Source organism: Centropristis striata, chromosome 20 (assembly GCF_030273125.1).
Source record: "Centropristis striata isolate RG_2023a ecotype Rhode Island chromosome 20, C.striata_1.0, whole genome shotgun sequence".
In the NCBI taxonomy this organism is placed as follows: domain Eukaryota; kingdom Metazoa; phylum Chordata; class Actinopteri; order Perciformes; family Serranidae; genus Centropristis; species Centropristis striata.
In genome coordinates, this window is record NC_081536.1 from 7,332,325 (window position 1) to 7,345,729 (window position 13,405).

The 13,405-nt window shown below is 39.2% G+C and overlaps 1 protein-coding gene across 3 annotated transcripts in view; it reads left to right on the forward strand.

The window, feature by feature from the left end:
- Positions 1 to 13,405, forward strand: part of arid4b (AT-rich interaction domain 4B) — a 59,058-nt gene that overhangs the window by 30,828 nt on the left and 14,825 nt on the right. For all 3 annotated transcript variants that reach the window (XM_059323860.1, XM_059323861.1, XM_059323862.1), the window contains exons 8-12: positions 3,690 to 3,831; positions 5,096 to 5,175; positions 9,614 to 9,690; positions 11,867 to 12,015; positions 12,107 to 12,179. In XM_059323860.1, coding sequence (XP_059179843.1) covers positions 3,690 to 3,831; positions 5,096 to 5,175; positions 9,614 to 9,690; positions 11,867 to 12,015; positions 12,107 to 12,179 — 521 coding nt within the window. The remainder of the gene's footprint in view (positions 1 to 3,689; positions 3,832 to 5,095; positions 5,176 to 9,613; positions 9,691 to 11,866; positions 12,016 to 12,106; positions 12,180 to 13,405) is intronic.

A 13,405-nucleotide genomic window follows, 5' to 3' on the forward strand; every position in this document is an offset into this window, starting at 1 on the left:
CTCCAGCTCCTTAATCACGCCGGGCTCCTGTGTGTGTGTGTGTGTGCATCCATGCTGGAGAGGCAGAGTTAGCACGGCACGGTCCTGCTGAATATTATCTTTTCCCCTCCTCCTTTGACTCAAATGCTCCAGTGGGTGTTTTGTGCTGTGATGTGCCTACTCCTGGGAGTCTACAGTGTTTCCATCAGGGAATAGGAACTGCTGAGGGCTTCTTTGGCGCTGGATATAATTGTGGCTCCTCTGTGTTATAAAGAGGACGCTCTGCTATATAATCTCATTCTCTGCCACCCTTTGCTAATGGCACTCAGAGAAAAGTCAATATTACTCTAAACATTGATGCAATATTGACTTGGAAGTGTCCCAACTGCACATTAGCACCTTGGACCTGTAATCTTCCTGCGTTCTTATAGTGTCTTGATACTTGAATTGCATGGATTAACAGTGGGGGATTGAGATTACTGGAAATGGAATTTGTTTCTTTCTTTTTTCCGGTAATGGAATCGTTTTTGGGCTATAACTCTTATTAAGGTTCTTGTGAGGGGTTAGATGAGGATATACCTCTTTCATATGGGTGCTTTAAATGATTGAAATGTGCTGTTTTTAAGGTTTGAAAAGTGCTTGAATATTGAATTTTGCTCAAAACTGCTAGAAATGAAGATTATATAGGTTGCCAAGTGTACTTACAAGCAGGCGACACACTTCCAACAATGAAACTATTTTTTATTTTGTCACTCTTCTATAGAATTATGTCACAAAAAATATGTTGTTTATAGCACAATAACATCTAAATCAATGCAGAATGAAGAACTGAAAAATAATCAGTATACTGCATATACTGAATGCACTATAGATTTGCAGCTCTAATGTGCTGGAAAAGCTCCAGAATAGAAATGCACCTTGCAAATACTTGGAAAAAGTGCTTGAGTTTGAATTGGAAAAGGTGTTGGAACCCTGGAATTAGGAAAAACAGCAAGCCTGACTCTGTTAAAGGTACAAAAATCCACTGAGTAGCACCTCAAAATCTCACCAATTAACACGTTGTGTCTTGTTTCACTGTGAAGTTTCCAGAAAGTTTGGTTACACCTTAAAGTCTCTACTCCCAGCCAGGAAATAGTCTTGTGGTTTATTCACAGTAGAACAACAACGTGCCGTTCTTTACACTTCAGTGTCTATCGAGATTAAAGGTTCCATATTTTTTAAAAAGTGGGATTTCAATGTGTTTTTTTACTTTTAAGCAGGTCTAGGTACTATGTAAATATTGTGAAAGCATCAAAAAAGTCAATCCAGGGATAAATGCTCACAGTGCATACTCAAAAACGCAGCCTTTGAACAAGTAATAAGGTAGTTATATCACAACTATATTGCTGCTACAGTGTTGTTACAGTCTTTCCCCGGCTGCAATGATGGTGCAGAGACACTGAGAGTGCAGAAAACACTGTCCAATCAGAGCAGACTGGAGGGGTTTCTTAAAGAGACAGAATCCTGATGAATGCAGGTATATTCAGACAGTATGAGAAAAATAATGTGTTTTTGAACATTAAAGAATGTAAACATATTGTAGTAGAAACCCCAAAATACAAGTATGAGCCTTAAAATAGGGTAATATATCCCCTTTAAGCACATGGGATTCAATCAGTGGTGTAACTAAGTACATTTACTCAAGTACTGTACAATTTTGAGGTACTTGAACTTTACTTGAGTATTTTAATTTTATGCAACTTAATGCAAAATACAGCTTACTTTGCTTTTCAGGTCAAGAATTAACATGGAAAAACATATGATCAGTTTAAAATCATTATGCATTTTCATGAAATAAACGTAATAGCATTATATTGAGTAGTTAAAATGAGACCTATCTTGACAGCAGTAAATGCTTCTTACATAGATGCATCGATAATAATAATCCAATGATATATTTGGGATATATAAAACAATCTGAGTGGGTCGATTCTGCATAATGAGTACTTTTACTTTTGATACTTTAAGGACATTTTGATGCTGATGCTTTTGACCTTTTTACTGTAATGGAGTAATTTCACAGTGTTATTTGTAATTAAGTAAGTAATAATTAAGTAAGGGATCTGTATACCACTGGATTCATTGTGTTAATGTGTGATCTTTAGAGGTGCTGGTAGGAAGTTACCTTTAAATAGAGCTCGTCTAGCTGTTTACTCCTGTTCCCAGTGTCTGTGCTAAGCTAAGCTAAACAGCTGCTGGCTCTAGCTTCATAATAAGCATGCAGACAGTGGTATCTTGTCCTCTGATTTCCAGCAAAAAAGCAAATAATCATTTCCGGAAATGTCAAAGTGTTCCTTTAAATTACAATCTTAAGAGTAAAGGTGACTGTCACAGTCCCCACTACAATAGTCATTATACGTGGATGACTCGTAGTCTCTCCCTCATTGAGTGGCTCAAGTGCCTTGTTTATGACTTTGATTCACAGCTTAGTTGTTGTTGTTGTTGTAGTAGTAGTAGCAGACTGGCTGATTTACTGCTCTCGAGTCGTGCCAAACAGTGTGTGTGTATATGTACATAGTGTTGTGCTCGGAGCAGGCCTAGTGAGGCATAAAAAGAGGACGGAGGATCTGTTTGCCTGCTGGTGCTGCTTGCGTGATCACTCAGAGACATGGCTGTCTGTCTGCTGGCCGCAGCCCGAGCGTCAGGATGACTGTCAGACAGCAGAGAATGAGCCGGCTCGTCAATACACTGATCCTAATGAGTGAGCTCATCAGTGGAGCTGTGATACATAATGATAAGAGTAGAAGGCTTTTGTTGTGCTGCGGATTGTTAGTTGAAGACTTTATGATGCTGAATGAAAAGCTAAATTTGTTAGCAGAAATCTTCTGTCTGCATAGAGATGGACCAGCAAGCACAATGTTATTTTCCTAACCTGTTTATATATACAATGGATGCAATATGAAATGACAATATCTGTGCAGCTGTATGAGCAACCACAATGTATTTCTTTTTTTATCTTGCAGAGCTTCACTTTGTGTAACCAGATGAGATTAATGTTAAAGAATGTATTTATGAACATCCACATTGTCAGGGTGCCCAGGGTCATGGGTGACCTGGAAAAGTCATGGAAGTTCAGAATGTCATTTTTTTTGGCCTGGAAAAGCCTAATGCAGTTAGTCAAATCATTGAAAGTTTTGGAAAAGTAATCATGGCACTTTGTTGTGTTTAATGAAAGTAATTGTTACAGTTATTTCCCATTTATTATAACACAACAGAGAATGTATTTTATTTAGCTGTAAGAGCTGTAAGGAAGATGGACCTTTTCTATACGGATTGTGCAGTGAGTTTGCAACAAACTGGCTATTCAAAGGTACTCAGAATGCTGCTTCCCTGAACAAATAACTTTATCAAAGGATAATTGACATCATTATACATTGCATACTATGCATTTATCAATTCTAAAAAGAAAGCTAAGAAAATAAGGAACAAATAACAAATATAATAAATAGTTAAACACCAATTCTGTACGTTCAGTCAGTTCCATCAATTGCTGAATAAATCAGAAATACATTTTATGCAATTTAACATATGCCATATACCATATTTGTGTACAAAAAGATGAAAAGCTGATGATAAACAAACAATCATTGTGGGGAATATTTGAAAACTCTGACACTGTACCTCTTTAAAGTGCCATCCTTTGAGTTAACTGTTAACTGTTTCTCCCACAGCCAAGAAGAAGAGTTGTCTTCGTCCTCCAGCGAAGAAGAGGAGAGTGACCAGCGGCAAAATGAGGATCTGTTCGGCAAAGTGGTCTGTGTGGAGGGCGTCACCACCGGGGACAAAAAGAAGACCGCGTGGTACCCTGCCCTGGTGAGCTCATAGTGTCCCTTCCTTCTCTGCTCTCTGCTCCATCGCTGTGATGCTGGTCCTCCAGCACACTCACAGCATTGTGCCGTTTCATCTGAACGCCTGCTTATGTAACCTCAGCAGGATTATCTTACTGGGCTACATGAAATGTTGGAAAATATGCATGTTGTTGCAGCTGCTTTCTATAAATAAGACTAACTTACAGGAGCTGCTTCCCTTCTCTAGTTTCAGAAAGCAAAACTCTTATTTTGAAAGAAACAGATACAGCTTGTTCTTCTTGCCGTGTGCAACAATGCAGCATGAACACTTGTTTGATGTTTTCAGTCTTTTCCAATCCATTTGTTTCCACCCACCCTGAACTCTCAGCCACCGTTAGCACACTATGAAATGGTGACAGGCGCTGTTTGTTTATGTAAGTGTTACAAGCAGAACTGGGAGAATGGGAGAGGGTGGGGAAAGCTGTCCCTTTAACCGTGTAGTCAGCGGAGCCCCGCCTCCAGGGTTTGTTGTTCTTGGCTTGCTGTTGTCTGAGCTCCGTGCTGCCTCCTTGTGACAGCACAGAAAAGTACACCACACAGCTGCTTATCATTGTTTACACTGGGACTGTACGGCAGAGGGGTGGAGCAGTACACTGGTAGATGTCTCACGCAACAGATGAGACATGGATGGTACAAACACTGTGCTCCTCAGATGCCTGGTAAAATAAAAGTCAAAAAGAAACAGGCCTCCATGTTTGAGCTTTCATTTTGCAGCGCAGCATATGTGTCACAGAGGGGGAATGGTATCACAGAGCATAAGTGAGTCATAGCGTTCAAGTAAAAGCATCCACCCTGCAGGCGTGTGTGTGTGTGCTGTACATACAGAGAGAGCAGAGCAGGCAGACAGAGTCCTGGTGGAAATCAAATTTCCATAATGGCAGTGCTGCCTCCTGTGGGTTAGACCCTGGCACTGGAACAACTCCCACTGTTGTGCTCCTCAACTCAAGTAAACATCAGCAGCACATGCTGCGAGTGGGCGCCCACCCTTACACATCGCTCCTCATCCCACTGGCTTGTTTGTCTTTGTTTCGTAGACAGCATATTTTGTAATCCATCAGTGTGGCCTTTTGCTGAAACTACTTTAGTCATTGACTCATACTCTGACACCCCCCCCTCCCTTTCCTCTACTTCGATGTCTCACACACACACACACACACACACACACACACACACACACACAGTACCACCTCATCTGACCTCCTGACTGTCTCTTGTTTCTGTGCAACAAGGTCATCTCCCCAGACTGCCACGACGACGTGACTATGAAGAAGGACAACATCTTCGTCCGCTCTTTCAAGGATGGAAAATTGTGAGTCATCACTAATGTGCTAAAAACCACATTTGCACCACATGTGAGGCAGGGCTGCAGCAATCACAGAGTAGATTATCTGACGTGTTCATTTTCAATAAGAATAATTGCTTTAGCCTTAAAATGTCCATTTGAATAATAATCACTCACCCTGTGTTACCTTGAATTCTTGAAAACAATGTTGTTTTCCTCACATGCCTCCGTGGTGAATTGATGATAAGAAAACAGAATAAATGTTTGTTGAATTAAAGTAAATGGGGGCCACATTTAACAAAAGCAAAACTATATTTCTATGTTCAGAAGTGTCATAAATAGTAAGGTTTTAGCAAAAATGTGTGAGTTTGGGAAGTACTGACTGTATAAATGGATTATACAACCCTGATTCCCAAAAAGCACAAAAGCAAGTTATCTTATGTTCAAACTGAGAAACTTAAGCTTTTTTTAAACATATACACTCATTCTTTAATGCTGCATTTTCTTTTTATTTACATTTTACACAGCGTCCAAACTTTTTTTGGAATTGGGATTGGGAACTGCATGTGTTGTTTGAGTTTGTAAAAGGATGTTTTGATTAAGATTTGCTGTCGTTAAACACAGCCCCTATTTATTTCATTGGGTTCTCTCTTTGCTGTGGATGCATGCAAGAAAAACAATCTTCAAGGTTGCACGGGGTGAGGAACTGATACATGAATGTTCATTTTAAGGGTGAAGTATTCATTTAACATTTTAATTATGTTTTGACGTGATTATCAAAACAAAACTAAGAGGTGTTCAATTAACTTCATAACAAGCAATATTTTGAGAAGTTGTGGCAAGCAAATTACTGACATTTCCATTTGATTAATTATCTAAGTATCTCTATATCAATTAACTAATAATCTAACACTAATGTGAAACATCCTCATCAAGAGACTTTAAATGTGTCTTTACTGGATGTCTGTGCGGTGAACCTTTGCAAAAAGAACCACTTGCTCTTCTTTGTGTACTGACAAAAAGAAATGCTTGAGTGCACTCTATTGTAATATATGACGGCCCCATAGAAGAATAATGGCTACATTTAGCCTTTTATATATTTATCCTAATGTGCTTTGAACTTTTCCACTCATGACAAATCTCTGTATTATGTCATTATTTCAGGGAGCTCTGTTAGATTCTATTTCTTGCTCTTGACTTATTAATCGTGCGTGTTTAACTGACACGTTTGTTGCAGCTTTTAGAAAAACATCAGCCTGGATTTTGCAGAAAAGTTAAGATACTGTGTGCCTTTCCTGCTTGTGTTATTTTATTTGTCCTGAGGCTGTAAGTTACTGGTGAGCTAAGGTAGTGTAGCTTCCCCGCAGCCTGCCCTCGGCGTGGAACCGCACAGCCAGATTGTTTTGTCTGTGGCAAAGAGACGAATAAGTCCTGTCAGGATTCTGCACTCAGCTGGTGGTTTTGCAGTTTCCCTGTATGTGGGTAGAAGCAGAACCCACACTAGACATAAATTAATCTGGTGTTGCTCGCTCCTCCAGTCTTACTTTTCTGTCTGTTTGAATTCCATTGATGACAGAAAAGCCTTGAGTCTGCATTCCTAAAGAGACACCCTGCGTAACTCATCAGCACGACCCTTAATCTGCAGCTGGAGACACGTTCGAAGCAAAAGAAGCACTCTTATCGCTCGTATTTTGGCTAATAGTCGGGTGAAGGGTAGAGCTGATGAGAGAGATAAGATAAGAGATGATAAATCAGAGGAGAACTGGAAGTGGTACACCTGTGAAGTATTTCCTCTCTGAACATGGCACCCTCGGATGGCTTTTGTTGCAAATTAAATCGCGCCGTAGCAGTTTTCCTTTGCTGATCTGTAGCAATTTGAGTTCACTCAGTGAAATCAGCACAGTGCATCCACGGGCAGACGCAACAAATAATAATAATGTAAGAAGTCGGAAAATCGATATCGTTGTTAATGAGATTTTCAGGTTTGTTTCCCTCCCTGCAATTCTTTTGCTTTTTATGTGGATGGAATAACAAAGATGCATATCATTATTATCAGCCGTGTGCGATGTGGTGCATCACTCTGAACATGTCTTTATGTTACAGCTTGATTTATCACAGGTTTTGTAGGATAAAGTTCAAACATAAGAGAGAACAAAGCTTTTTGATTACAGATCTTGCGTGATGAAATTTAAAAATGACATGCAACTACAGTTTTAGACCGTCTTTATTATTTTCAGTAAAGTTTCAATGCTGCAGCATGTCTTTCAGCTACACTATTTTCCACTCTTTTATAACAAACACCCTGCACTCGTCGTTGTTTGTTATTGTTCATTTTTATCATTTATGTCAGCCTCTGTTCCTCTATTATAACCGAGTTATTCTAACTGGCTGCTTCCTGTGCCATTTGTTTTTTGAAGAGGGGTCACATCCATAAGCCAGGCGACCTTTCTTTGCACAGCGTCCGGGGTCAGCGTGTTCACTTTTACTCTGGAGACTTTGGTATTGTTAGTGATAACCATTCAGCGTGCCTTTCAAAAACAATGGCTCTTGAAAACATTTTTTTAGGGGAAGCAAGGTCACATCCAGAGGGGAGACGGGAGTTGTTGGGTTTTTTTTTTTTTTTCTTTCAGGAAGTGGTTGTTCCTATTTATTCAGATGTGGTTACCATAGTGACAATGGAGACAGAAGCCGATTCGATCTATTCTCGTTTAGCCGGCTTGTTAAGTTGTCTACACTATTACAGTACACAGAAGAAGACAGTTGAGTGTGAGTCATGTTGAGAAGAAGCTGGACTAGAGGTGTAAATTGTAAATATTGTAAACTGTAACACACACACACACACACACACACACACACACACACACACACACACACACACACACACATACACACACATATATGTGGAACCCTAAAGCTCATTAGCAAATTCAATAATCTGTTGCTTCACATAATCAGTGATGTGAAGCAGATTCAGCTTTATTGACACCAGATTTTGAATTGGCAATAAACTAAAGACATTAAAGGGATAGTTTGGATTTATTGAAGTGGGGTTGTGTGAGGTAATTATCCATAGTCGGTGTATTAGCTGCAGTAGATGGTGGTCCGCACGCCTCCAGTGTGGAGAAGCAGACAGGAGGCAGGAAGCTGAGCAATGTAGTGCTGTAGATCTGCAAAAACGTATTTTAGCCACCTAAAAAACAAACTATTATCAGTCCAAGTGTACACAATATTTAGAATATTTTCACCACTTTGCCTTGCCCTCAGACAAGTTTAAGTTAATACAGGGTGGAACTGAAGCTGTTTTATCCTCTCTTCAAAATCACCAGACTTCATTGACATAACAGCGATTTTACCTTGCAGGAACACGGGAGTTCCCTCGATGGGTTAGTTTATTTGTGTCATTATGTGACTCTGGTGTCTTAAGGCAGGTTAAAACTGTGAAAATATTCTGGATATAGTGTACAATCTAAACTGGCCCGAGGAATGGCAGTAGCAATAGATCCTCTACTTTGGTGCAGACTATACAAAATTAACCACCATCATATTTAAAATGATGTGAATCGATTTATGGTCCCCAGAGGAGGAACCTTATGCCCTTTTTTGACCAGAGCCGGTTCCCGGCCGGTGCTCCTGTGGTTCGCAGTTGGTTCAACTTGCTCTGAACCATTTGAACCGGCTGGAAGCTGGTTCTTTGGTGGTGGAAAACCAAAGAACCAATCGCTTTTGGGCACCGGCCGGGAACCGGCTCTGATCCAAAAGGGTTCTTACTGACTTTGGTATGCTCATAATGATAACCTGCTAATCATCAGCATGTTATCATTAGGAGCATGTTAGCATTAAGCTCAAAGTCCAGCCTCACAGCACTGCTAGCGTGGACATAGACTCTTAGTCGCGTTTATCTTTTAGCTAATCACAGAAAAAATAATCCTTTCACATTTGTATCCAGATGTACGTGGGTGAACCTGTGTGCCATTTAAAAATATATCCAAGGTGTCTGTTTTCTGTGAGCTCTTTTAGCTGAACTATACTTATTTTCCCTCCATTCACCCCATAACAAATCAAGTCATTGGATCAGCTCAGCTGCCTACAGATAGCACAGAAAATCGTCTCTCTGGCACACTCACCAAGCATCTTTCAGCTTACAAGCTCCATTGATCCATCTATCTGCCAAATCACCAACACTTTGCCCAGCTGCTGTAGGGATGTTGGAGGAAAGGGAAAGCGGGCTGTGAATGCAGTCATGTCTGCTCGGGTCCTGAGGTCGATATTGTTGCTGTGAGATAAAAACTCCTCCTGATAGCGTTTTAATCAACACGGCTCGTTTTTATAGTCCTACGTTTATCTGCTTGGATTTCTGGTCGGCTTTACTTAGAGTCTCACCGTAGAGCTGAACCTTGATGTAGTAACACTCAGTGCTGGACGTCACTCTTGTTCTCATATTAATCAGAGTTGCTGTGTTTTGTAGTTACACGGTGCTGCGGAAGGACGTCCGCGAGATGAACGGGGACTGTCCTCCTAAAGCCGACACGGGACTCAAACCAGGTGAGTGAAAACTTTTAAGAGGCACGGGACTGATGCATTGCTCGTACCTAGTCCTCGACATCTGTGTGCCGGTTGTGTGTCTGCAAAAAAAAAAAAACTCAGAGAGAAAGACGGAGGAAAAGAAGTTTTGTTTTTGTTCTGTGGAATGCAGCGGCTGAGAGCTCCTGTCACTGTCGAGTCTATTTTTATTTGAAGTCCTCACCAGGCTTTTTATATAGTGGCCCCGTTTTTCTGCTGCAGAGCTCACTCTCTTTTATAATTACAGTTAGGAAACAGCTTTGTGTTCTCCCAGTCTTGGTATTCACAGGTGGTTGACTCACAACTGTGATATTTTTCTGCATTACAAATGCGTAAAACGAAGCATCTGCCAAGGTGGTTAGATGCTACTTAAACCCACCTGTGACACTGTGGCTGAATGCCTCTGCTGCTCTGCGCCGCTGCAAACACTCCTGACAGATTTTCATGCTGCTTTTTCTCAAGTTTATGTCAAAATGCATTTTTATACTGCCCTAGTTCTGTATATGGCTCTTCTATTTTAAGAAGCAATAACTGTTTTTATAAACATATTAGGGTTGTCACGATACTAAGATTTTCAACTCGATACCAATACTCCACAAGGGTAAAAACAAAGACCCCAAAATTATTAACAAGAAAAATGCAACATGTAAAAATTAACAGAACCACGGGTTAAGTATTTATAATAAAAAACAGTTGTGCAAAAAGAAACTGCAACTATGATAACAATCTTCAGGTCTGAGGTAGTGCAAAAATTTAATAAATTCAATAAACAATAACAATTAGAACAATATTTTGATGTTGTATGCTGTGCACAATATTAGGCAAGCTTGATAAGTCAACTTTTCTCTGCTTCATTCTGGGACTTCAAGAGAGAAAATAACACTTTTCAGTCACCAACATTTATGTAAACTTATTAACTTTATGCTTATGTATACTGACACTGTGTCAATAAACGTAATATGGGCATACAACGTGCCTGATTTATTTATTTATTTACATTGTTTATAATCATTAACGTGACGTCAGCCTTTAATTGCTAGCTGTGGCTAATGGCTAATAATAACACGGCCAACATTAATGCGGGGGGGTATCCATACTTTTGAAAATGAGTATCGTATCCGGATACAACCTTTTAGTATCGATACTTTTTGGAGTATCAATACTTTTGACAACCCTAAAAGATATATATATATATATGTTTTTGTAAACCAGTATTTTTCCTGAGGATGCTCTGGTTTCATTCAGTGTAATTCACTGTTTGATTGCTTCCGGGCTTACACATGTATATATGCACACCCAGCATCCTCAAATCCTACAAACATCCAGTGACAGATGTTTTGCTCCTGTCACAGTTTATTCACTCTCGGTTGGTTTTTCAGTGCAATATGTAAGTCTATGGAAAGAGCATCATTATGGCAAGTAGGTCAAACTCAAAAATGTCTTTTAACACAGTTATAATTCCCTAAATCATAACAATTGCCCACAAGTTCAATGGAATTAGGCCCTGCATGCTATACATATTGAACTACACAGTTGGTCATAATAAAATATTTGATATCTCTTTCCATGAAATGATTGTGACAATGTGATTTATTCTTGACACATAAAGTGTATATCTTCTCTATTTATATTTTCACAACCTCTCTTGTCCTCTCCTCTCTGCTCTGTGTAAACATTCTGCAGTTTAAAGGGAATTTAAGTGAATTTTTGTGACGTAACTGTTGGTCTCAGCTGAGTCATCCATGGTTTCCCAGTTGCGATGAGAAATGCAGAATTGATTGTTTTTTTACAGGATCTAGTCAGTGCTAATGGTTTGTTTTGGGCAAAATTTCGAATGTGACCCATACAGTTTTTATTTTATTTTTGTTTAAGTTGTTAATACTTTTTATACTTCTACTGGTTTAAATTGTAAATTGCTCATATGTTTTAAATATTTTTACTTGTTTATTTGTAAAATTGAAATCTAATTTTTTTTTCACTTGAAGTATCACATTGTTTGTAATTCATGAAGAGTAAGATGTTCTTTACATGTTATCTGTTTATTTAAAAATTGCTCCATCTCTGTAGAATGATTGAGCCTGAGTTGTGCAAACAGCAGGGAATGATAAGCATTGTTTACTGGGTGTTAATATGTAATATATCCACGTGTGTTTGACAGCACTGGATGCAGCGTTGGAGTTCCTGCAGCAGTTTGTCGTGCCCGGCACCTGGAAGACAGAAGTGAAAGAAGAAAGTTCCAGCAGCGAGGACGAGGATGAAGAGGAGGAGGAAGGGCAGGAGGACGACACCAGCGGTGAAGAGGAGGAGGTAGAGGCAGAGCCCTGCACGTGCTCTTATTGCCACAACAACCTGCCTGAGTGGAAAATGACCCTTAAACTGTGTTGTTTCCTGACTGCAGGAGGAAGTGGAGCCGTTCCCAGAGGAGAGGGAGAACTTTCTGCAGCAGCTCTACAAGTTCATGGAAGACAGAGGTGAGACCAGAGAGCTACAGTTGATGTTTACAAAAAATTTGTTTGAATTTAAGGTTCAAGGTGCAGCTTTAGAATTAACTCGCAATCTATTCTAGAGTTGAAAATTATAACTGGAAAGCTGAGACTGCTGTGGATTCAATGAGCCGAAATGTATTTATGTCTGATGTGAGTCCCAATAGTAGAATGTCATTGTAGTGGCTGCATTTTTTAAAAACTTGACCACACTGTATATTCTGACCTGTTGTGACCTCTAGCATAATTACAACCTCAAGAAACTTTACAGCCACAAACTAGAGACCTAGAGCATTCAGAGGACGTATGGCTTTCTTAGTTATATTGACAAAAAGTTGTTTTCTCAGCAGTTTAGAGGACAGAAGTGCCCGCTCTACAATCAGCAAAAATGTTTTCTGTGGTGTTCTAAAATATCTGATATTGAGGATTAAGGATGAATTTTTGACCAATCATCAACAATGTTTGATGTTTATCAATTCTCTAAAAAAGGGTAGAATTGTACACCAAATAAATTCAACAAACGGTATCAACACAAAAATTTGCTTCAACAACTAATGGGACATAATCAAGCATGGGAAGAAAAAAAATCACGCCATTTTTACACTCCCGTACACAAATCTTTAAACACAATGGTTATTACAGATTTATTATGAGGAAAACTTGAGATTATTCAGATTTCCAGGTTTCAGATGATGTACAGTACAGGCCAAAAGTTTGGACACACCTTCTCATTCAATGCGTTTTTCTTTATTTTCATGACTATTTACATTGTAGATTCTCACTGAAGGCATCAAAACTATGAATGAACACATATGGAATTATGTACTTAACAAAAAAAAGTGTGAAATAACTGAAAACATGTCTTGTATTTTCGATTCCTCAAAGTAGCCACCCTTTGCTTACTAGAATATAAGACATGTTTTCAGTTATTTCACACTTTTTTGTTAAGTACATAATTCCACATGTGTTCATTAATAGTTTTGATGAATTTACAATGTCAATAGTCATGAAAATAAAGGAAACACATTGAATGAGAAGGTGTGTCCAAACTTTTGGCCTGTACTGTACATCACTCTTATGTGGCATCTGCTGTTGACCTGCTATCTCCCCCTAATCAACCTTAAGAAGACAAACATGGGTCTATGTTTTTTTTACTCTTAAAGAATAATACAACAGGTCATTTTATGCAGACTTAGATTAATAATCAGATTTAT